We start from the raw sequence: 23,429 nt of genomic DNA, 5'->3' as shown, positions 1-23,429 counted from the left end.
TTTAGAAATCTCATGCGATATTTGTCTTTTTGTGTATGCCTAGCCTATTTCACTAGAATTAGGTCCTCAAGGTTCATCCCTGTTGTAGCACATGACAGATTTCTTTCTGTTTTAAGGTCGAATAATATTCCATTGTATGCATATACCACGTTTTATTTATTCATTCATCCAATGATAAGACAGTTTGTTTCTATGGCTACTCTCAGTAATACTTAATGAATATGTGAGTATACATATTTCTTCAACACTTTGTTTTCAATTCTTTTGTATCAATTACCAGAAGTAGAGTTGCTGTATAATTTGGTAGTTCTATTTATTATTTCTGAGGAAACTCCACATTGTTTTCCACAGTGGCCGCACCATTGTACATTCCTAACAGCAGTGTAAAGTGGTTTCTCAACATCCTCACCAACACTTGCTATTTCTGTTTTTTTAATAATGGCCAGCCAGCCATTGTGAGGTGATATCTCATTGCGGTTTTGATTTTCATTTCTCTGATTATTAGTGACATTGAGCACTTTTTTCATGTATCTGTTGGCCATTTGTGTGTCTTCTGTGGAGAAATGTCTATTCAAGTCCTTTGCCCATTTTAAAATTTGGTTACTTGGGGTTTGTTTTGTTGTTTGTTTGGTAAGTTCCTTCTGTGTTTTGGATACTAACCCCTTATCAGATGCATGATTTGCAAATGTTCCATTCCAAAGATTTCTTTTCATTTTATCAATTCTTTCCTTTGCTACACAGTTGTTTAGCTTGCTGTTGTCCCCCTTGTCTATTTTCACTTGTATTATCTGTGCTTTTGGTTTAATATCTAAGCAATCATTGCCAAGACCTCTGTTACGATGTTTTTCACCTATGTTTTTCTTCTGGGAATTTTACAATTTGGGGTCTTACTTTTAGATCTTTAATCCACTTTGAGTTGATTTTTGTGGATAGTGGAAAAATGGGTTCAATTTTATTCTCTTGTATGTGTGTATCTAGTTTCCCTAATACCATTTATAGAAAAGATTATCTTTTCACCATTGAAAGGTCTTGGCACCATTATCAAAGATCCCATTTTACTGTTTAGGTGTGGGTTTATTTTTGGCTCTTTATTCTGTCCCATTGGTCTATATGCCTCTTATGCCAGTATCATACTTTTTTTTTTAAATTTTTTTTCTTTACAATATTGTAGTGGTTCGATTCGTAGTATGTTTTGAGGTTAAGAACATGAAACTTCCAGCTCTGTTTTGTTTTTTTTTTTTTCCTCAACATTGTTTTGGCTATTTAGGATTTGTGATTCTACATGAATTTTAAGACTTTTCTTCCCATTTCTACAAAAATATGCCACTAGGAATTTGATAGGGATTGCATTGAATTTTAGAAATTTATCCATGCTTTGACTAGAATGGATAATATTTTAACAATATTAAGTTTTCCAATCCATGAACACATCTTTGTGTCCTCTTAAATTTCTTTTATCAATGTTTTGTAGTCGTCAATGTTCATGTCTTTTGCCTCAAGTTTATTTTGCCTCTTTCATTCCTAAATATTTTATTACTAAGGGGGGTTTCTTATAAAAAGAGTTATTTTCTTAATTTCATTTTCATATTGTTTATTGATAGTTAATGGATATGCAATTGAATTTTGTGTGTTGATTTTGTATTCTACAATTTTGTATAATTGTTTTTATTACTTCTAACAGTTTTTTTTTTTTGTCTGTGGAATCTTTATGGTTTTGTACATATAAGATCATGTCATCTGCCTACAGAGATGAAAATTCAATTTGTAAATTGTTTTTAGAATGATTTTTATTAGGACACTGATGATAATTTTTCTTTGTATATTTGTTTTTTTTTTTTTTTTTCTTCTCTTAGATAAGACTGGGTTTTTTTTAGCTCAAAGATACATTATAAAAATTAAGCCCACAGTTTCCCTACCTGTGTCAGAGGTATCTAAGTGTTAAATAGAGGACTTTGGGCATCACAATACTTGACCCCTACAAAACAACTTTATGAAGTACATATTAATAAGATAGCCACTTTAAAGAACAGAAAACTGAGGTTGAAGATTTTGAGACTTGCTTGTATGACATAACAAGGGATTATGCCATAAGTCAAACTTCTCTCTTCTCATCCATATACTAAATAGAGTACTGTGTAAATGAAGAGACTATGTATTTAACCTAGTAGTGCCATCTTTTCCTTGCTAATCTTCCTTTAGTTGTTTTAGTTATAAAATTATTTTTTATACCTGAAAATGAATCAACAAATGCCCAGGAAAATTTATGAAAATCTTCTGAAATAGGGATCAGGTAGCCTGGGAGAGCCACATGTACTGAGGGAAATGCACAAATGATTACAACTTGGCAACTGTTGTCCACACTTCTTGCATTATAAGTAGGTGCTATATAATGCATTTATTAGATTTTTGGTTTTTTGTTTTTTTTTTAGATCATAATTTAAAATTATTTAATGATATATGTGGTATATATTTATTAGATTTTTGAACTATATTCATTTTTTTTTTTTGCATTTCAGAGAGCTTTCTGTTTTATCATTTTATCAGTATAATAATGTTTGTTAACAAGTGTGAGTTAATTGTTTCAATTCCACTTGAGGAAATCCAGTACCAACATTCTATGTGGCTTAGAATTACAGAATTTATTTTTAAATTGCTGTAAATTGTAGCTTTTTTCATTGAAACACACTAAATCCCCCAATGGCTATTTAGCACCTAAACTGATCATAATTAGAAGCACATTGGTTGCATTAATAAATCTTAACAAATTTTCATTTCTCTAAGGGTTTTTTATAATGTCACATTTATCAAGTATCCTTAGATGATTCATGAAAAGTGCTGATTACATATTTTTTACCTTGAGCATTTTTCTTTTATTCTCAAGTTGCTTTTATCTACCTGTTAATCAGAATAAATATTGCTTGCTCTTATTTTAAATTTATTTTGTTGTATAAACACTATTTGTTGTTGTTGTTCAGCCTCTCAGTCATGTCTGACTCTTTGTGACCACATGAACTGCAGCATACCAGGCTTCCCTGTCCATCACCAATCACCAGAGCCTACTCAAATTCATGTCCATTGCATCGGTGATGCCATCCAACCATCTCATCCTCTGTTATCCTTTTCCTTCTGCCTTCAATCTTTCCCAGCATCAGGCTCTTTTCCAATGAGTCAGTTCTTTGTATCAGGCGGCCAAACTATTGGCGCTTCAGCTTCAGCATCAGTCCTTCCAATGAGAATTCAGGGTGATTTCCTTTAGGATTGACTAGTTGGATCACCTTTCTGTCCAAGGGACTCTTAAGTGTCTTATCCCTCATGACAGTTCAAAGGCATCAGTTCTTAAGTGCTCAGCCTTTTTTATTGTTCCAGCTCTCACATCCATACATGACTATGGGAAACACCATAGCTTTGACTATGCGGACCTTTGTAGTTTATGTCTCTGTTTTTTAATACACTATCTAGGTTTGTCACTGCTTTTCTTCCAAGGAGCAAGTGTCTTTTAATTTCATGGCTGCATGAATATTTATATCATATCAAACTCTTTTTACATCTCTATTTTATGTCTTCCAAGCCATTATTTTTGTTTCTTCATTTAAATCAAGATATGCAGAACCATTTATAATGTATTGTTTTGATGAGACAAGAGTTCACCTGCTAGAGTTCACCTGCTGGCTCTATAATATGGTAATATATCAGGTTCTATTTCAGTCTTCTTCAGAAGGAAGGAGTTATTCTTTCAAACTGTTGAATGAAAGTTATAAACAGCTTTATATAAATATTTATATAAACTAACTGGTGTATAGGAATTGTTCATGAATTAAGGATACTTAAATCATCTTAGATTCATTTGATTCAGATCATGTCTTGCAAAAGCAATAAGACAGTCCATTGTAGAATACTTCTGACTACAAACCTTGGCTGAACCAGTGAGCTAATTATCCCCTGACCTTGCCTTTGTTGAATTGGCCTATAGATATTAGTCATACTGACCTTGAGGCTGTACGGCTGACTGTTTGCCACATCAGATGACTGATAATTACTACCAAGAAGTTAGATAAGCGTTGTTGGTTGTTTGGTCGTTTAGTCGCTAAGTCGTGTCCAACTCTTGTGACCCCATGGACTGTAGCCTGCTAGGCTCCTCTCCATGGGATTCTCCAGTAGATAAGGGTAGTAAAAGGAAAATAAAATTGCTTTCCCAGTCATTTCTACTTATAATAGGTAGAAAACAGAGAATAGATAAATATCTATATCTCATTGGAAAATTTGTCTTCCATAATGTTTTATGTTTCAATTTATTCCAGTTTATTTTGAAAAAAATATTTCATTGTGTGTCATTTTGGCACCACTTTTACTGAATATTTATTCATTATTATTTAAATTTTATTTTTCCCAACTTTGATACAGTATTCATTGTTAAAATTAACTTCATTGTACTCCAAATATAATAATAAAATGTTTTATGGGGTCCCAGAATCACATCAAGTAGGTACCCACTGGCTTGAATCTGAGTATGGGTGATGTATAAGTTGGCTATTTGCTCCTTGGGAATGAATGAGAAATGTCTCCATGAGGAAGAATTTTGTGTTTCTTCAGGTTATTTATCTCATAATCTTGTTATATGGTTAGCTATAGCAGTCCCTTTAAGTATATACTGAAATTCTAGTAAGAAAGACATTTTAAAAATTACTTATAAAGGAAAAGTGTTATACAAATATATATCCTTCTCTAACACCAAAAGGCTCAAGATTCATTAGTGATGCAAATGTCTCTTATAAAAAATAATGAATAATTTTATCTTTTTCATTAAAAAAAATCAAACATATGTTGTTTTTTCCTTTCTTTCAGCATGTGGAGAAACCCTACAAGAATCCAATGGCAATCTTTCCTCCCCAGGATTTCCAAATGGCTATCCATCTTATACACACTGCATCTGGAGAGTCTCTGTGACCCCAGGAGAGAAGGTAGTTTATCCCATCAACTGTTCTCTTTTAGTCTCAGATGCAAAGGTTCATCTTCTTTCAAATATATTTTACTTTGTTTTCTATTCTTATCTGATTAATTGAATAGCTCAGAAAATTTATGACAGGTATTATTCAAGCTCTAGGAATTTTTTGAAAGATATAATTTTGAAAAAAATAGTAAATGATCTAAAAGGGTTGACATAATACAAATTATATTCTCAGACACAATGGAATTAAGTTAAAGATCAGTATCAGAAAGATAACTAGAAAAATCCCACACATATTAAAATTGAAAAATATATATCAACTATCCCATTCATTCAAGAAGAAATTATGATAAAAATTAGAAATTATTTTCAATTATAACAAAAGTACTGAGAATTGCAAGTCTGTAAGATACATCTAATGGAGAAGGCCCTGGCACCCCACTCCGGTACTCTTGCCTGGAAACTCCCATGGACGGAGGAGCCTGGAAGGCTGCAGTCCATGGGGTCGCTGAGAGTTGGACACGACTGAGCGACTTCACTTTCACTTTTCACTTTCATGCATTGGAGAAGGAAATAGCAACCCACTCCAATGTTCTTGCCTGGAGAATCCCAGGGATGGCGGAGCCTAATGGTCTGCCATCTATGGGGTCGCACAGAGTCGGACACGACTGAAGTGACTTAGCAGCAATATATATCTAAAGTGTATTTAGAAGGAAATTCACAAACTTATATACTCATATTAGGAAATAAAAAATACTCCAAACTAAAGAGATGACATCCATATAAAGACACTAGAAAAAGGAGCAATAAAATAAATGGAATAGTACATAAAGGAAGAAATAAAAAATAAATTTAAAAACGTAAAACTATATGTACAAAGTATGGACAAAGTTGGTACTTTGAAACAATTTAGAAAATAGATTTAGAAAACAATTTAGAGAAATGGATGAAAAAGGTCAAAAAAAAAGATTAACAGAGAAAGCACAATTGTCTAGTAATTAGCATAAATGATTATTATAACCATAGATGCTTTAGACACCAAAAGAACATTTTGAACATTATCCAATAACTTTGAAAATGTAAATGAAATGGGAAAATCACTACAAAATATTACTTAGTAAGCTCTTATTCAAGAAGAAATTAAAATTTTGAATGTTTCTATAACCACTAGAGAAATCAAATTACTGTTTATTTGAATTATTAGTCAAAAAGTTTTTGACAATGAAAACCCAGGCTAGATGGCTTCATGAATAAGTTCTACCCAACAACCCAGTAAGAAATAAATATAGTCTTGCATAAAGTCTTCCAGAGAATAAAATAAAAAATACACTCTACTCTTTATATGGTTAGGGCTTCTTAGGTGGCTCAGTGGTAAAGAATCCACCTGTAATGAAGAAGATGTGGGTTTGATTACTGGGTAAGGAAGATCCCTTGGAGAAGGAAATAGCAACCCACTCCAATAATCTTGCCTGGAAAATCCAATGGGCAGAGGAGCCTGGAGGGCTACAATTCATGGGTTTACAAAAGTCGGGCATGACTTAGTCACTAAACACTGAAAGGTTGTTGCTGAACGATGCAAAGACACCGGGATTCTTGGCTTCCAGAGGAGAAGAATTCAATCTGGGGCCAGAGAGGACGCTTGATCTCTCAGAGCTTTTGTGTAATAAAGTTTTATTAAAGTATAAAGGAGATAGAGAAAGCTTCTGACATAGGCATCAGAAGGGGGCAGAAAGAGTACCCTCTTGCTAGTGTTAGCCATGGAGTTATATACTCTCTAATTGGTTATTACAGTGAATCAAAAGAATGTCTGGAGGTTGTAAAGACCTCTCTAGACCTACTCCCATAATACATTTTAAGATAATAGGATTAGCCAGAAGGTTTTTTTTCCAGAGACTGTCTTCAAGCAGGATATATTATTGTTATATAATCCTAAGGAATGTAGAGGAAAAAAAGTTTGTCCTTTCTTCCTCCTTGAGAATTCCAGACCCCTCTCTCCTTGGGGACCCCTAGACTTCTTATCAACCTCCCTAGGAAATGAGTCTCTCATTCCCCTCTTTTCCTTTAGGAGAATTATGTTGCTAAGGGAAAGGGGCGTCATTTTCATTCCATAACTACTTCCTGCTATTTAGGGGTGTGGTCCCTAAATTGTTGAGGCAACATATTCTCCTAACTCTCATATTAAGGGTCTCTGATCCAGGGGCCCTAAGTAATATTTGGAAGAGGCTGTGCCACTCTTAGGAGGTTGGACAACCATTTGTAACTTAAAAGCCTTCATGCGACTAGAAACAAATCCAATTACACAGTTACAGATGCAAGGCAAAATAGTCCTTAAAACAAGTTAAAATCAAATTAAAAGTCATATTATGTCCAGAGTTACATCAGTCCATCTTAGGATTGTTAGATGTCATCAGTTGAAGAAGAGGCATCACATGCGATTGTTGTTAAAAGTATTTGCAGACTTGGAGAAAGTCTTTTCCTTGAAGTGGAGATGTCCACCACGGGAAGCCTTCCACTGATGAAGAGGGGAGTGCTCCACACACCCAGCAGTTAGACTGCTTGTGAAATGCTGCGTAGGAGTGAGTCCAGGACAGGAAGGCATTGTCTTGAGGCTCAAACGGCAGACTCAGGATTTTTGGAGTCAGCATACATAGGCTCACATAGATTATCAGGCCCATTTAAAAAGTGCAAAGTCAAAGCATAGAGAGTAAAGACATAAAATGAAGTCACGTAGCTCTGGTCAGGGTGCCACCTCTTAACTCGAGTGTGATGTACCCACGAATCAATTCCTCACACTTTGACAGCTGTAGGAGAAGAAAGAATAACCTGGTAAGGGCCTTCCCAGAGGGGCTCAAGGGATGGGCCCCCAAACCCCAATGTTTTTATGAGGACCTCAATTCCTGGCTCAAATAGAGGCTTGCTTGACTCAAGAGGCTGGATCAGGAGCCATCTACCGGAGTTCTGTTAATGCCTGTTGAAAAGCTGAGAGCTGAGTTACATAATTCGTTAATTCCAAGGCTTTGGGGTCTATAACAATGTCTGTGCATAAGAAAGGCCTTCCATAAATACATTCAAAGGGGGACAGTCCCTCCGTTTGTGGGGCAGTTCGAACCCTCATTAAAGCTATGGGTAGGACTTTAATCCAATTGTCCTGCGTTTCTTGAGCTAATTTGCACATATGTCTTTTGATAATGTCATTAGCTTTTTCAACCTTTCCCGAGGATTGGGGTCTCCAGGAACAGTGTAAGTGATATTCTATTCCTAGAGCCTTAGACACCCCCTGAGTTACAGCAGCTTTAAAGGCGGAGCCATTGTCACTCTGAAGCCTCCGTGGCAGCCCAAACCTGGGGGTAATTTCATGGATTAAAACCTTTATAAACTCCTTAGCCTGCTCACTATGACAGGGAAAAGCCTCAATCCAGCCAGTAAAGGTATCCACCCAAACTTGTAAGCAAGAATATCCATTAGCTTTTGGCATATGAGTAAAATCAATTTCCCAGTCCTCTCCAGGATACTTTCCATTTCATTGTAACCCAGATTTTGCTAGCTTTTCAGTCTTTAGGTTATTTTTCTGAGAAACCTCACACCTTTTGATAATATTCTTTAAAGTTTTCATTACATTTTTACCTTCAAACAAACGAGAAGCCATCTGGTAAGTACTCTCTCCACCCTAATGAAAACTCTGGTGTAAACCCTTAAGAATTTTCTATTGAGCACTTTCAGGAATTATTAATTGTCCATCCTCAGATGTAACCATCCTTTATCAGTAATCTTTGCTCCTCTTTTCTCATATCTTCCTAATTCTTCCTCAGTATATTGTGGTTTTTCTTGTTCCACAGGACCTGTTTAGATCAAAGGTGTCTGTAGTGAAGGGCTTTCCTAAAGTGCTGCTTTTCTGGCTTGACAGTCAGCCAACTGATTACCATTGGCTACTTTACTCCCATCCCTGCTGTGCCCTTTGCAATGCATAACAGCTATTTCTTTAGGACAACATATAGCAGTTAAAAGTCTCTTGATCTCTCTGAAATGTTTAATAGGTTCTCCTGTCGCTGTTATAAACTCTCTTTCCATATTGCAGCATGAGCATGTAAAGTCAAATAAGCATACTTAGAATCAGTGTAGATATTTACCCGCTGCCCTTTGCTTAACTCTAGAGCTCAAGTCAGAGCCACAAGCTGTGCTGAGTACTGGTTCCCTGGGGGAGAGATTTTGCTTCTAAAACCTGTTGAGCAGTAACCATGGCGTAACCTGTTTTACGCTTTCCATCCCGAACAAAAGAACTGCCATCTGTAAATATTTCCATGTCAGGATTGTCTAATGGGGTATCCATTAGATCTTCTCGAACTGCATAGTTTAAAGTTAGAAATTGGGAACAATCGTGATCAGGTGTTTCATTTTCCTTCTCAGAAAGGAAAGTGGCAGGATTTAAATTTCCACAAACTTTAAGCTTAGTTACTGGTCTTTCTAACAACAATGACTGATATTTAAGAAGCCTACTGTATGTCATCCAAATATTAAACTTAGAATTTAAGATTCCACTCACATCATGAGAAGTCAGTACAGTAAGGTTTCATCCATTAATTATTTTTAAAGCTTCAGGTGCTAATAAAGCCGCTGCCCCAATTACTCTTAGGCATTGGAGCCACCCACGTGAAATTACATCTAATTCTCTGCTTAGATAAGCAATAGGTTGCTGGTGAGGCCCTCGGGGTTGTGTCAAAACTCCCAAGGCCATACCTTTTCTTTCAGTGACAAACAAATTAAATTCTGACCCTGTGGGCAAGCTCAGAGCAGGAGCTTGCAGGAGAGCAGTCTGAAGAAACTTAAAAGCTTTTTGAGTATCTAGAGACCAAACCAGTTTGTCTGTTTGGGCCTGCTGAGTTTCAGCTATAAGTTTATATAAAGGCTGGGCAAGTTCCCCATAACCCCGAATCACAGTAGCCTGTGAGTCTCAAAAATCCTCTCAATTGTCTTAAAGTCATAGATAGGGAATGATTTCAGTTCAGTTCAGTTCAGTTAAGTCGCTCAGTCATGTCCGACTCTGTGCGACCTCATGAATGGCAGCACACCAGGCCTCCCTGTCCATCACCAACTCCCGGAGTTCATTCAGACTCATGTCCATCGAGTCAGTGATGCCATCCAGCCATCTCATCCTCTGTCGTCCCCTTTTCCTTCTGCCCGCAATCCCTCCCAGCATCAGAGTCTTTTCCAATGAGTCAACTCTTCGCATGAGGTGGCCAAAGTACTGGAGTTTCAGCTTTAGCATCATTCCTTCCAAAGAAATCCCAGGGCTGATCTCCTTCACAATGGACTGGTTGGATCTCCTTGCAGTCCAAGGGACTCTCAAGAGTCTTCTCCAACACCACAGTTCAAAAGCATCAATTCTTTGGCGCTCAGCCTTCTTCACAGTCCAACTCTCACATCCATACATGACCACAGGAAAAACCATAGCCTTGACTAGACGGACCTTTGTTGGCAAAGTAATGTCTCTGATTTTGAATATGCTATCTAGGTTGGACATAACTTTCCTTCCAAGGAGTAAGCGTCTTTTAATTCCGTGGCTGCAGTCACCATCTGCAGTGATTTTGGGGCCCAAAAAAATAAAGTCTGACACTGTTTCCACTGTTTCCCCATATATTTTCCATGAAGTGATGGGACCAGATGCCATGATCTTCGTTTTCTGAATGTTGAGCTTTAAGCCAACTTTTTCACTCTCCTCTTTCACTTTCATCAAGAGGCTTTTTAGTTCCTCTTCACTTTTTGTCATAAGGGTGGTGTCATCTGCATATCTGAGGTTATTGATATTTCTCCCAGCAATCTTGATTCCAGCTTGTGTTTCTTCCAGTCCAGCGTTTCTCATGATGTACTCTGCATATAAGTTAAATAAGCAGGGTGACAATATACAGCCTTGACGTACTCCTTTTCCTATTTGGAACCAGTCTGTTTTTCCATGGCCCTAGTACCTTCTGATATGATTAGGCCCAGATATCTAACAGATTGTTGACAAAGCTGAGCCTTTTTTCTTGATGCCTTGTAACTGCAGCCTGCCAGAAAGTTTAAGAAGTCTTCTGAGGCTCATGAACAAGCTTCCTCTGTCTCAGCACTGAGCAAAATATCATATTATAACATGACTGCTTTGGAGCTATTAAAGTTTTGTAGATCCCATGACAAACTTTATCCAAATAAGTGAGGACTGTCACGAAATTCCTGGGGCAAAACTGTCCAGGTTACCTGAGAACCTAGCTGCGTAGGGTCCTCAAAGGCAAATAGAAATTGACTTTCCTCCCCCAAGGCACTGAATAGAAGGTATCTTTTAAATCAATTACTGAGAAATATTTGGCCCATTCAGGAATTTCAGACAATAGAGTGTAAGGATTAGGCACCATGGGGTGTAAAAGAACTACAGCTTCATTTATTATTCATAAATCTTGAACTAGTCTCCATTTACCATTTGATTTCTTTATACCCAGAATAGGAACGTTGCAGGGACTGTTACAGGGAATTAATAGTCCCTGCTCCTTTAAATTCTCAATGATGGGTTTTAACCCTTCCTTCACTTCAGGTTTCAGTGGATACTGCTTCTTATGTGGAAATAAGCGTGGGTCTGTGAGCTTGACAACTACAGGAATAACATTTTGTGCTCGACCCACAGATTTTCCATCAGCCCATACTCTAGGATTTACATTTTGTTCAATTAAAGAGAGAGAAAGGGACGGCTCCTTATTCATGAAAACAGAGGCATGGACCTTGCTCAGTATGCTAAGTCACTTCAGTCGTGTCCGACTCTGTGCGACCCCATGGACTGCAGCCTACCAGGCTCCTCCGTCCATGGGATTTTCCAGGCAAGTGTGGGCTGGAGTGGGTTGCCATTGCCTTCTCCTTTGCTCAGTATATCCCTTCCCAAAAGGGGTGAGGGAGACTCTGGCATGATCAGAAACTTGTGTGAAAATAGCAGAGTCTCAGTTACAGCTTAAAGAACAACTGAAGTAATACCCTTTGGCTCATCCAGACAGTCCCATTATGGAAGTGGATCGGGAAGAAGGTGGGTCAGGGGCTTCAGTAAGCACGGAGTAAGTTGCCCCAGTATCTAAAAGGAAATTGACTGATTGCCCCCCGCCCCCACAGTTATTAATACCTGGGGTTCCTAGGTGTAATTAGGATGGGAGCTTGTTTGGGGACCCCAGGGCATCTTCAGTCCTGATTGTCTTGAGAGTCCGACTCCTGAAGCCTACGCCTATGAGGGCAGTCTCTCTTCTGGTGTGGTCCTTGCAGACCAGACATGGAACCGGGGGCGGCTTAGATGCCTGAGGGCAATCCTGGTTGAGGTGCCCATCTTTTCCCCAGTAATAGCAAGCCCATCCCTTTTCCCCTGGGTCCCTCTGGGCATTTTTCTCAGGCTGTTTAAGAATAGTTCTCATATCCATTGTGAGGGCTTCTGCCTGTTCCTTTGTCTTTTTCTGCCTTTCTTTTCCTCATATTCCCTACCATAATAGACTGTCTGAGCCAGTTGTAACAGACTATCCAAAGACTGATTTGGTCCTATTTTAATAGCTTACGGCGGATATCTGGAGCTGACTAAGTGAGAAATCTATCTTTTAAGATCACTTTTCCCGCTTCACTTTCAGGATCAATCTCAGTGAATCTGCGAAGGGCTTCTCTCAGTCTATCTAGGAATTTACCAGGAGATTCCTTCTCCTCCTATTCTATGTCTGCCAATTTGCCATAGTTTAAAGGCTTAGCATGCGCCTGCCTCAGTCCTTCAAGAATACATCTGACAAAATGACTCTGATCCCATCTTCCTTTAGCTGTGTTGTAGTCCCAATCTGGTTCAGTAGTTGGGACCACCTGACTCCCAGTGGGGAGGGTGGCTATCTCATCCTCCCTCTTCCCTACTGATTCATTACCAAACTGTTCATCTCCATAAGCAAGCACTTTCCCCAAAACTTGAGTCTTTGAGTCGGGAGTCAGTGTTTGTCCCAAGATATACATCACATCCTTCCAAGTAAGGTCATAAAGCAGAGTAACACCTTTAAAAGCTCTAATATATTTTTCTGGGTCCTCTAAATAGTCTCCCAGATCCCCCTTGATTCTTTGTATTTCTTGATAAGAAAAAGGCTTATTAACTCTCATAGACTGATTATTTTTCCTGGTGAGTGCTTCATGAAGAAGTAAAAGCTTGTGTGGCTGTTCCTCAGTCTCTCTGGCTGCTCTGTGCATATTATCCTAGGAGAAGCCTGCTTTTCTTTAACTCTTTTTCTCCTGTCCTCCATCTCATCTAGCAAAGTTGGAGGACAGGAGGGAGCTGAAGGAGTAATACCTAAATCTATACCCTTAGGACATAAGTCTGGTATATTTTGCAGAGAGAAAAAGGGCAACACATAGGCTACTTCTACCCATTTCCCTTGTTTTCTACAGAACCGATCTAATTGTAAAACAGTATTATACTTAAGAGACCCTCCAACTGGCCACCATTTGCCATCCTCCAGTGGGTACTGTGGCCATGCAGTATCACATAGGGAGACCAGGTGTGTCTTCTTTAAGCCCTGGGGATCAAATCTATCCCAGTTCTTCAGGATACAGTTCAAAAGAGTGAGGCTGGAATTGTTAGCTCCCATCTGTAAGAGAGAAAAAAAGCGACCAGCGCCCTCTTTCTACTGGAGGCATCCCTCCCTGCTGTAGATGGGGGTGTAGACAGACTTTACACCAAAGTTTTTCTTTCCCAGTTAGACTTAGTCTGTCCCTTACCCATGCAGGTGACATACTCGTCCCTCCCAGTTCTACCACCAAGATGGGATCCGGATGCACCAGGGGTAGACCTGATGGCATCTCTGACATCCAGCTGCTCATCATTAAAACCTTGCTTGCCTCTGATGCCACCCGGGGTGCAATTAGGGTATCCTTCCAGAATGCCTCCCAGGCTAAACTGCTGGGGGAAACATTCATCACCTGAGTGCTTGTGCACTTGAGTGACCTTGAGTATATTCCTGACCACAATAAGACCGGTTGGAACATAAAATTGAGATATTCCTTCCAAGTGTCACCACACCAGTATAAGAGCCTCCTAAGCATCACCACACCAGTATAAGAGTCTCCGCTGATCCACTAAGAGCCAGCGTTACCAAAGGAAAAAAAAACTCCATTGTAGTTCCAATCTGAGTAAACTTTAGCCTCAGAGATGCTCTTGGAGATAGAGCTCCATCTAGCTTCCAAACTTTCCATGCCTAACAAGGCTAGGCGCTTCCTGACTACCAATCCAAGTTTGTGACCTAAGTAACAGTACACAGTAACAGCATAGATCACAAGTCTATGATCTGACAGGTTAGGTTCGTACTTCTAATTTCCAAGGAGTTATGAAATGGTCAAAGAGACTGAAAAGTTTGACCGAGAAAGGAGAATTCAATCCACATGCTTTGCCCATTTCTGGGCAGTCCCTGAAAGAGACGTTGGGTGCCTCTTGGCATTGGCAGGTCAGTATGAACCCCCGACAGGCTTTTGCCATAAGCTGTGTGAGGTCACCACAGAACCGCAGAGCAGGGTTCCTTACTTGCTTCGTGCAGGGCATTTCATTCATTCATGCAAGCACACTGCAGACTTAGTAAAGTACAGCAGAAAACGTGTTCACTAGGAGAACAAAGAATTTGAGCTCCAAACATCCTTACCTTGTCCTGAAGAATTACAGATGAGCCCCCAAGGTGAAAGGTTGTTGCTGAACGACGCAAAGGCGCCAGGATTCTTGGCCTCCAGAGAAGAATTCAATCCGCAGCCAGAGAAGAGGCTTGAGTGCTCAGAGCTTTTGTGTAATAAAGTTTTATTAAAGTATAAAGGAGATAGAGAAAGCTTCTGACATAAGCATCAGGACAGGGCAGAAAGAGTACCCACTTGCTAGTGTTAGCCATGGAGTTATACATTCTCTAATTAGTTATTACAGTGAATCAAAAGAATGTCTGGAGGTTGTAAAGACCTCGCTAGACCTACCCCCATAATTCACATTTTAAGATAATAGGATTAGCCAGAAGGCTTTTTCCAGAGACTGTCCTCAAGCAGGATACATTATTGTTATATAATCCTAAGGAATGTAGAAGAAAAAAAGTTTGTCCTTTCTTCCTCCTTGAGAATTCCAGACCCCTCTCTCCTTGGGGACCCCTAGACTTCTTATCAACCTCCCTAGGAAATGACTCTCTCAACACCAGCAACAATTTATTATATAGTTAGCAAAACCTGATAGACGTCCTGATGACAAAAACAGTGTAACAAAGGAAAATTTTAACCCAGACTCACATTTGAATATGTATGTAAAGTCCTCCCCACATTACCAAAACAAGTGCAAATATCTATGCATGTATATGTATATATGTATCTATCTATAAACATATAAGTACCAAATAAAATATATTACTATTATTATATATTTCAAAAGCAAATATATGCATGGATATGTATATATATGTATTATATATCATATATATATATATGTTTGTGTTTATATGTATATGTATGTACATACAAGCACCATTAAATGAATATCTCAGTTAAATCAAGAAAAAGATCTATTAGTGATTTAACAGCAACAACAAACCCTGAGCAAATTAGGAAAATAAAAATATTTCATTAATTTTATGAAGAAAATCAACAAAAGCTAATCCAAGTACCATTATCATTGGGCTTTCCTGGTGGTTCAGATGGTAAAGAATCTGCCTGCAATGCAGGAGACCTGGGTTTGATCCCTGGATTGGGAAGATCCCATGGAGAAGGGAAGGGCTACTCACCCCAGTATTCTTGCCTAGAGAATTCCATGGACAGAGGAGTCTGGCAGACTACAGTCCTTGGGTAACAAAAAGTTGGACAGGGCCGATTGACTTTCACTTTCATTTTCACCATTATTATTGGTGACATTCTGAAAATATTTCTTTTGAAATAGGTACAAAATCAAGTGTGTCCACCAGTTTCCCCACCCCTTTTTAAAAAAGTTTTGGTAGAGGTAGTAGCACATTAAGGCAAGAAAATGAAATTACACATATGATTAAAAAGGAAGATGTAAACTTCCCTTTATCAGATTGTTTGTTACAGAATTTTAAATTATTGAGAAGTGAAATAAATAAATGTTAATTTCTAGATTATTTCTTAAACATCTTTCCAGACCAAGATTGTAATGATTCCTTTCTATAAGTTGTTAAATTATTTTTGTCCTTTGTTTTTCACTAGTTCATCTGGAATGACTCAAATGCATTTTAGTTTTGGTGAAAATGAAAATGCAGTTGAAGAAAAATTCATATCCCTGATAATTGAGTGGTGTTATGAGTATGATGGGTATGGAGTTGTGCAGGATATTACTCTCATTCTCTGTGTTATACAATATGCCTATTTGTTTATTAAACTTTATACATAGTAGTTTTTATATTTTAATCCCATACCATAATTTGTTCATTCTCCCTTCTCTCTCCCCTTTGGTAACAACAAGTTAGTTCTTACAATGAAAATTAAATGAAACTTTTGTGTAGCATAAATAGATTTTACACATAAAAAATTACAAAAGACATGTAATACATGAATGCACATGTTATTCTTTATATAGTTATTTTTAATTTAAGAATTATGAGTCTATGTTGTAACGTAAGTTATAGATGTTGATCAATTTCTACTTATAGTCTTTGAATAAGCCCTGGAAAATATATTGTGAAAATCATTCAATTCAGTTTAGTTCAGTTCACAACTAATGTTGTGTTAGTTTCAGGTATGTAGCAAAGTGAATCTGTTATATATATATATATATATATATTTTTTATATATATATATATACTCTGTATATATATATATATATATATATATACACACACACATATATATACACACACTGTGTATACACTGTATATACACTCTATATATACTCTATATATACTCTATATATATATACAGTATATACACTGTATATACTCTGTATATACACTCTGTGTATATATATATATATATATATATACACTCTGTATATACATATATATATATACTCTGTGTGTATGTGTATATATATATACACTGTATATACACAGTATATATATACAGTATATACACTGTATATACTCTGTATATACACTCTGTATATATACACTCTGTGTGTGTGTATATATATATATAAATATCCACAGAGTTATTATATAACTCCACAGAGTTATCTCCACCACTCTATTTTAGGTTTTTTCCCTAATAGGCCATTACAGAGTATTGAGTTTCCTGTGCAATACGGTAGGTCCATACTAGTTATTTATTTATACATAGAAGTATGTGTGCTGCTGCTGCTAAATCGCTTCAGTATGTCAGTCCTAATATTCCAATTTATCCCTCCTCCCTTGCCTCTCAGACTCACTTCAGTCACTCACTCATGCCCAGCTCTTTGTGACCCAATGGACTGCAGCATGCCAGGCTTTCCTGTCCATCACAAACTCCCAAAGCCTGCTCAAACTCATGTCCATTGAGTCAGTGATGCCATCCAACCATCTCATCCTCTGTCATCCCCTCTTCTCCTGCCTTCAATCTTTCCCAGCATCAGGGTCTTTTCCAATGAGTTAATTCTTCGCATCAGGTGGCCAAAGCATTGGAGCTTCAGCATCAGTCCTTTTGATTTCAGTGTCTTTTGATTTCATGGCTGCTGTCATCACTGCCCACAGTGATTTTGGAGCTCAGACAAATAAAATCTATCACTGTTTTCCCCTTCTATTTGCCTGGAAGTGATGGCACTGGATGCCATGATCCAGCGTTTTTGAATGTTGAGTTTTAAGCCAACCTTTTCACTTTCCTCTTTCATTCTCATCAAGAGGATCTTTAATTCCTCTTCCTTTCTGCCATTAGAGTGGTATTACTTGTATATCTGAAGTTGTTGATATTTCTCCCAGCAATCTTGATTGCAGCTTGTGATTCATCCAGTGTGGTATTATACATGATGTACTCTGCATATTTTCTTGGGCTTCAAAATCACTGGGCGTGGTGACTGCAACCATGAAATTAAAAGACACTTGCTGCTTGGATGAAAGGCTATGACAAACCTAGATAGCATATTAAAAAACAAAGACATCAATTTGCTGACAAAGGTCCATATAGTGAAAGCTATGGTTTTTCCAGTAGTCATGAATGGATGTGAGAATTAGATCAAATAAACAAAGAAAAGAAGGCTGAAGGCTGAAGAATTGATACTTTCAAATTGTGGTGCTGGAGAAGACTCTTGAGAGTTCCTTGGATTTCATGTAGATCAAACTGGTCAATCCTAAAAGAAATCGACCCTAAATGTTCATTGAAAGGATTTTTGTTGAAGCTGAAGTTCTAATACTTTGGCTACCTGATGGGAACAACTCTCTCATTGGAAAAGACCCTTATTCTGGGAAAGATTGAAGGTAAAAGGAGAGGAGGGTGGCATACAGTGAGATGGTTAGATAGCATCACTGACTCAATGAATATGAACTTGGCCTACATACAAGTTTCTCAGCAGACCAGTAAGGTGGTCTGGTATTCCCCATCCCTTTAAAATTTCCCACAGTTTGTTGTGATCCACTCAATCATAGGCTTTAGAGTAGTCAATGCGGAGAAGGCAATGGCACCCCACTCCAGTACTTTTGCCTAGAAAATCCCATGGACGGAGGAGCCTGGTAGGCTGCAGTCCATGGGGTCGCTGAGGGTCGGACACGACTGAGCGACTTCACTTTCACTTTTCACTTTCATGCATTGGAGAAGGAAATGGCAACCCACTCCAGTGTTCTTGCCTGGAGAATCCCAGGGACAGGGAGCCTGGTGGGCTGCAGTCCATGGGGTCGCTAAGAGTCGGGCATGACTGAGCAACTTTACTTTCACTTTTCACTTTCATGCATTGGAGAAGGAAATGGCAACCCACTCCAGTGTTCTTGCCTGGAGAATCCCAGGGACAGGGAGCCTGGTGGGCTGCCGTCTATGGGGTCGCACAGAGTCGGACACTACTGAAGCAACTTAGCAGCAGCAGCAGCAGCAGAGTAGTCAATGAAGTAGAAGTAGATGTTTTTCTGGAATCCCCTTGCTTTCTCTATGATCAAGAGAGTGTTGACAATTTGATCTGTTTCCTCTGCCTTTTCTAAACCCAAATTATACATCTGGAAGTTCTCAGTTCAGGTACTGCTGAAGCCTAGTTTGAAGGATTTTGACCTTAATCTTGCTAGCATGTGCAAGGAGCACAGTTGTACAGTAGTGAACATTCTTTGGCATTTCCCTTCTTTGAGACTGAAATTAAAAGTGACCTTTTCCAGTCCTGTGGCCACTGAGTTTTCCAAATTTGCTGACATATTGAGTGCAACACTTTAACTGAATTAACCATATTTTAGGATTTGAAATATCTCAGCTGGGATTCCATCACCTCTGTTAGCTTTGTTTGTAGTCAGTCAGTCAGTCAGTCAGTTCAATTGCTCAGTCGTGTCCGACTCTTTGCGACCCCATGAATCGCAGCACGCCAGGCCTCCCTGTCCATCACCAACTGCAGAGTTCACTCAGACTCACGTCCGTAGAGTCAGTGATGCCATCCAGCCATCTCATCCTCTGTTGTCCCCTTCTCCTCCTGCCCCCAATCCCTCCTAGCATCAGAGTGTTTTCCAATGAGTCAACTCTTCGCATCAGGTGCCCAAAGTACTGGAGTTTCAGCTTTAACATCCTTCCTAAATCCCACTTGAATTCATACACCAGGATAGTTGGCTCTGGGTGAATGACTGCACCATCATGGTTATTGGGTCAGTCAGACTTTTTTGGTATAGTTCTTCTGTATATTCTTGCCACTTCTTCTTAATCTCTTCTACTTCAGTTCAGTCCCTACTGCTTCTGTCCATCCTTGCATGAAATATTCCCTTGATATCTCCAATTTTCTTGAAGAGATTTCTAGTCATTCCCATTCTATTGTTTTCCTCTATTTCTTTTCATTGTTCATTTAAGAAGGCTTTCTTATCTCTCCTTGCTATTCTCTGAAACTCTACATTCAACTGGGTATATCTTTCCCTTTCTCCCTTGCCTTTCACTTTTCTTTCCTCAGTTATGTGTAAAGCCTCCTCATATCACTTTTCCTTCTTGCATTTCTTCTTCTTTGGGATGGTTTTGATCACCACCTCCTTTACAATGTTATGAACCTCCACCTATAGTTCTTCAGGCACTCTGTCTACCAGATCTAATTCTTTAAATCTATTCATCACCTCCACTTTATAATCATAAGGGGTTTGATTTAGGTCATACATGAATGGCCTAACAGTTTTCCCTACTTTTTTCAATTTAAGCCTGAATTTTGTAATAAGGACCTCATGATCTGAGACACAGTCAGCTCCAAGTCTTGTTTTTGCTGACTATAGAGCTTCTCCATCTTCGGTTGCAAACAATATAATCAATCTGATTTCAGTATTGACCATCTGATGATGTCCATGTGTAGAGTTGTCTCTTGTCTTGTTGGAAAAGTGTGTCTGCTGTGACCAGTGTGTTCTCTTGACAAAACTGTTGGCCTCCATGTTGCTTTATTTTGTACTTCAAGGCCAAACTTACCTATTATTCCAGGTATCTCTTGACTTCCTACTTTTGCATTCTAGTCCCCTATGATGAAAAGGACATCTTTTGTTGGTGTTTGCTCTAGAAGGTCTTGTAGGTCTTCATAGAACTGGTCAATGTTAGTTTCTTTGACGTTAATGATTGGGGCCTAGACTTGGATTATTGTCATGTTGAATGGTTTGCCTTGGAAATGAACCAAGATCATTCTGTCATTTTTGAGATTGCACCAAGTACTGAACCAAGTATTGCACCAAAACTTTTGTTGACTATGAGGGCTTCTCCATTTCTTCTAGGGGATTCTTGTCCACAGTAGTAGAAATAATGATTATCTGAATTAAATTTAAATAAATTATATTCAGATTAGATTCCACATATAAGCCACGTTATATGATATTTGTCTGTCTCTGTCTGACTTACTTCACTCAGTATGACAATCTCTAGATCCATCCATGTTTCCGCAATATACATAATTTTTTAAAACAAAGCATTATAGAATATGGAAAGCTTTGGAATGAGATTAATCAAATTAAATCAGTTAGTACGAGCAAGATAATATCTGGAAAAAGTTTCTCCTATCTAATTGCAGTACCCATAACATCAGCAGTCAAAGTTTATTTACTTTTCTTATATGCAGGATTACTAATAAAATAATATTTTCCAAAATGTTGAAAAATAGGAAAAAATAAATCTATCATTTTTCTACTATATTTTTTAATATTGTTTACAATGATAAGCAAACAAATTTATTGTTACAAATGGTGAATGAAACATACTCATCTTTCTTTCTTATATTTTTATTTTCTTTCTTATATTTTTATTTTCTTTCATTTAACATTTATGCTCATTCTGGTTTTCTTTACGTCTTTGCTTTTTATTTATTTATTGAGTTATTGTTAACTTACAATGTTATATTAGTTTCAGGTGTACAGCATACAGTATTTTTGCAGATCACACTCCCTTAAAAATCATTAAACTATAACGGCTACCGTTCTCTGTCCTGTACAGTGTACCATTTCACTTCCTTTTATACATGATAGATTTTACCTTTATATCCCATACCCCTAATTTGTCTTTCCTTCTTTCCCTCTCTCCTTTGGTAAGCACAAGTTTATGTTCCTCATCTGTGAGTATGTTTCTGTTTTTGTGTACACATTAATTTGTATTATTTTTTAGATTCCATGAAGAAGTGATTTCATACAATATTTGTCTTTCTGACTTTGCTTCACTAAGCATAGCATTCTCTATGTCCATCCATGTTGCTACAAGTGGAGGAATTTCATTCTTTTTATGGCTGAGTAATATTCATATATATGGCACATCTTCTATATCCATCCATCTGTTGATTAGCACTTGGCTTGCTGCTGTATCTTGGCTATTATAAATAGTGCTGTTACGAACATTGAAGTGCATGTGTCCTTTCAAATTAGTGTTTTCATTTTTTCCAGATATATACCCAGGGATGGAATTGTTGGACCATATGATAGTTCTATTTTTAGTTTTTTGAGGAAACTCCCTAGTGTTTTATAGGATGGCTGCACCAATTTACATTCCCACCCACAGTGTAGGTTGCTTTCCTGCTGGCTCAATCCCCTTGCGGTGCAGGAGATGCCGTTTCCATCCCTGGGTGGGGGAAAATCCCCTGGAGGAGGGCATGGCAACCCACTCTAGTCTTCTTGCCTGTAGAATCTCATGAACAGAGGAGCCTGGAGGGCTATGGTCCCTTGTCACAGAGAGTCTGTCATGACTGTAGCGACTGAGCATGCGTGCACGCACATAACAGTGTAAGAAGATTTTCTGTTCTCACATCCTCTCCAACATTTGCTATTTATAGACTTTTTGACTATAGCCATTTTCACTGGTGTGAGGTGATATCTCAGTTTTGATTTTCATTTCTCAATTAGTGACATTGAGCATCCTTTCATGTGCCTGTGTGCCATCTATGTTTCTTTTTTGCAAAAATATGTCAAAAGATTCTGTCCATTTTTGGATTGTATTGCCTTTTTCTATTGATCTGTTTATATATTTTGAATATTAACCCCTTGCTGGCAGTACGACTTGCAAACATTTATTCAGTAGGTTGTCTGCTTTCTTAATTATTTCCTTTCCTGTGGAAAAGCTTTTAAGTTTAATTAGGTCTCATCTGTTTACTTTTGTTTTATTTCCTTTGCCTTAGGAAACAGACAAAAAAATAATGCTATTATATATGTCAAAGAGTGCTTGGCCTATGTTTTCCTCTAGGATTTTTATGATTTCAGGCCTCTCATTTAGATCTTTAATACATTTTGAACTTCTTTTTGCGTATGGTGTGAGGAAGTGTTCTAAATTCATTCTTTTAAATGTAGCTGTCTTGTTTTCTTAGCACCATTTATTGAAAAGGCTGTTTTTTCTCCATTGCATATTCACGCTTCCTTTGTTTTTGACGAATTGACCTTTATGAGACGAATTGACCTTTATGTGGGTTTATTTCTGGGCTCTCCATTCTGTTGCATTGTTCTATATATCTGTTGTGCCAATGCAACAGATACTAATTTTGATTACTGTAGCTTTGTGTCTAGTCTGAAGTCTGGGATTGTGAAATATTTAATTTTGTTGTTTTTTCTCAAGATTGCTTTGGCAATTCAGGGTCTTTTGTGGCTCGATATAATTATGGGATTATTTGTTCTACTTCTCTGGGAACATGTCATGGATGTTTGATAGAGATTGCATTAAATCTAGAGATTAATGGATCACTTTTACTTCTTTGGTTGTAAGCTTAATGTTTTAATTTCAAGCACCTTTTCATTTACAATACAAATATTTAAGGATATAAATTTTTTTTATGAGCTACTTTGAATTTCATCAGCTTGACATATAGTATTTTTAGTTTTCAATTTTAATAATCTGCTTCATCTTTTATCATTTCCTCTAAACTCACATATATTTAGTAACATATTTTTTATTCACAAACATAAGTTGTTTC

General features: G+C 37.8%; 1 protein-coding gene across 2 annotated transcripts in view; it reads left to right on the top strand.

Annotated features, from left to right (window-relative positions):
• The window catches only part of TLL1 (tolloid like 1), a 324,523-nt gene that overhangs the window by 202,557 nt on the left and 98,537 nt on the right, over positions 1-23,429 (top strand). For both annotated transcript variants that reach the window (XM_025268229.3, XM_025268228.3), the window contains one exon: positions 4,843-4,958. In XM_025268229.3, coding sequence (XP_025124014.3) covers positions 4,843-4,958 — 116 coding nt within the window. The remainder of the gene's footprint in view (positions 1-4,842; positions 4,959-23,429) is intronic.

Source organism: Bubalus bubalis, chromosome 17 (genome assembly GCF_019923935.1).
Source record: "Bubalus bubalis isolate 160015118507 breed Murrah chromosome 17, NDDB_SH_1, whole genome shotgun sequence".
Lineage (NCBI taxonomy): Eukaryota > Metazoa > Chordata > Mammalia > Artiodactyla > Bovidae > Bubalus > Bubalus bubalis.
This window is presented reverse-complemented; position numbering and strand designations above follow the sequence as displayed.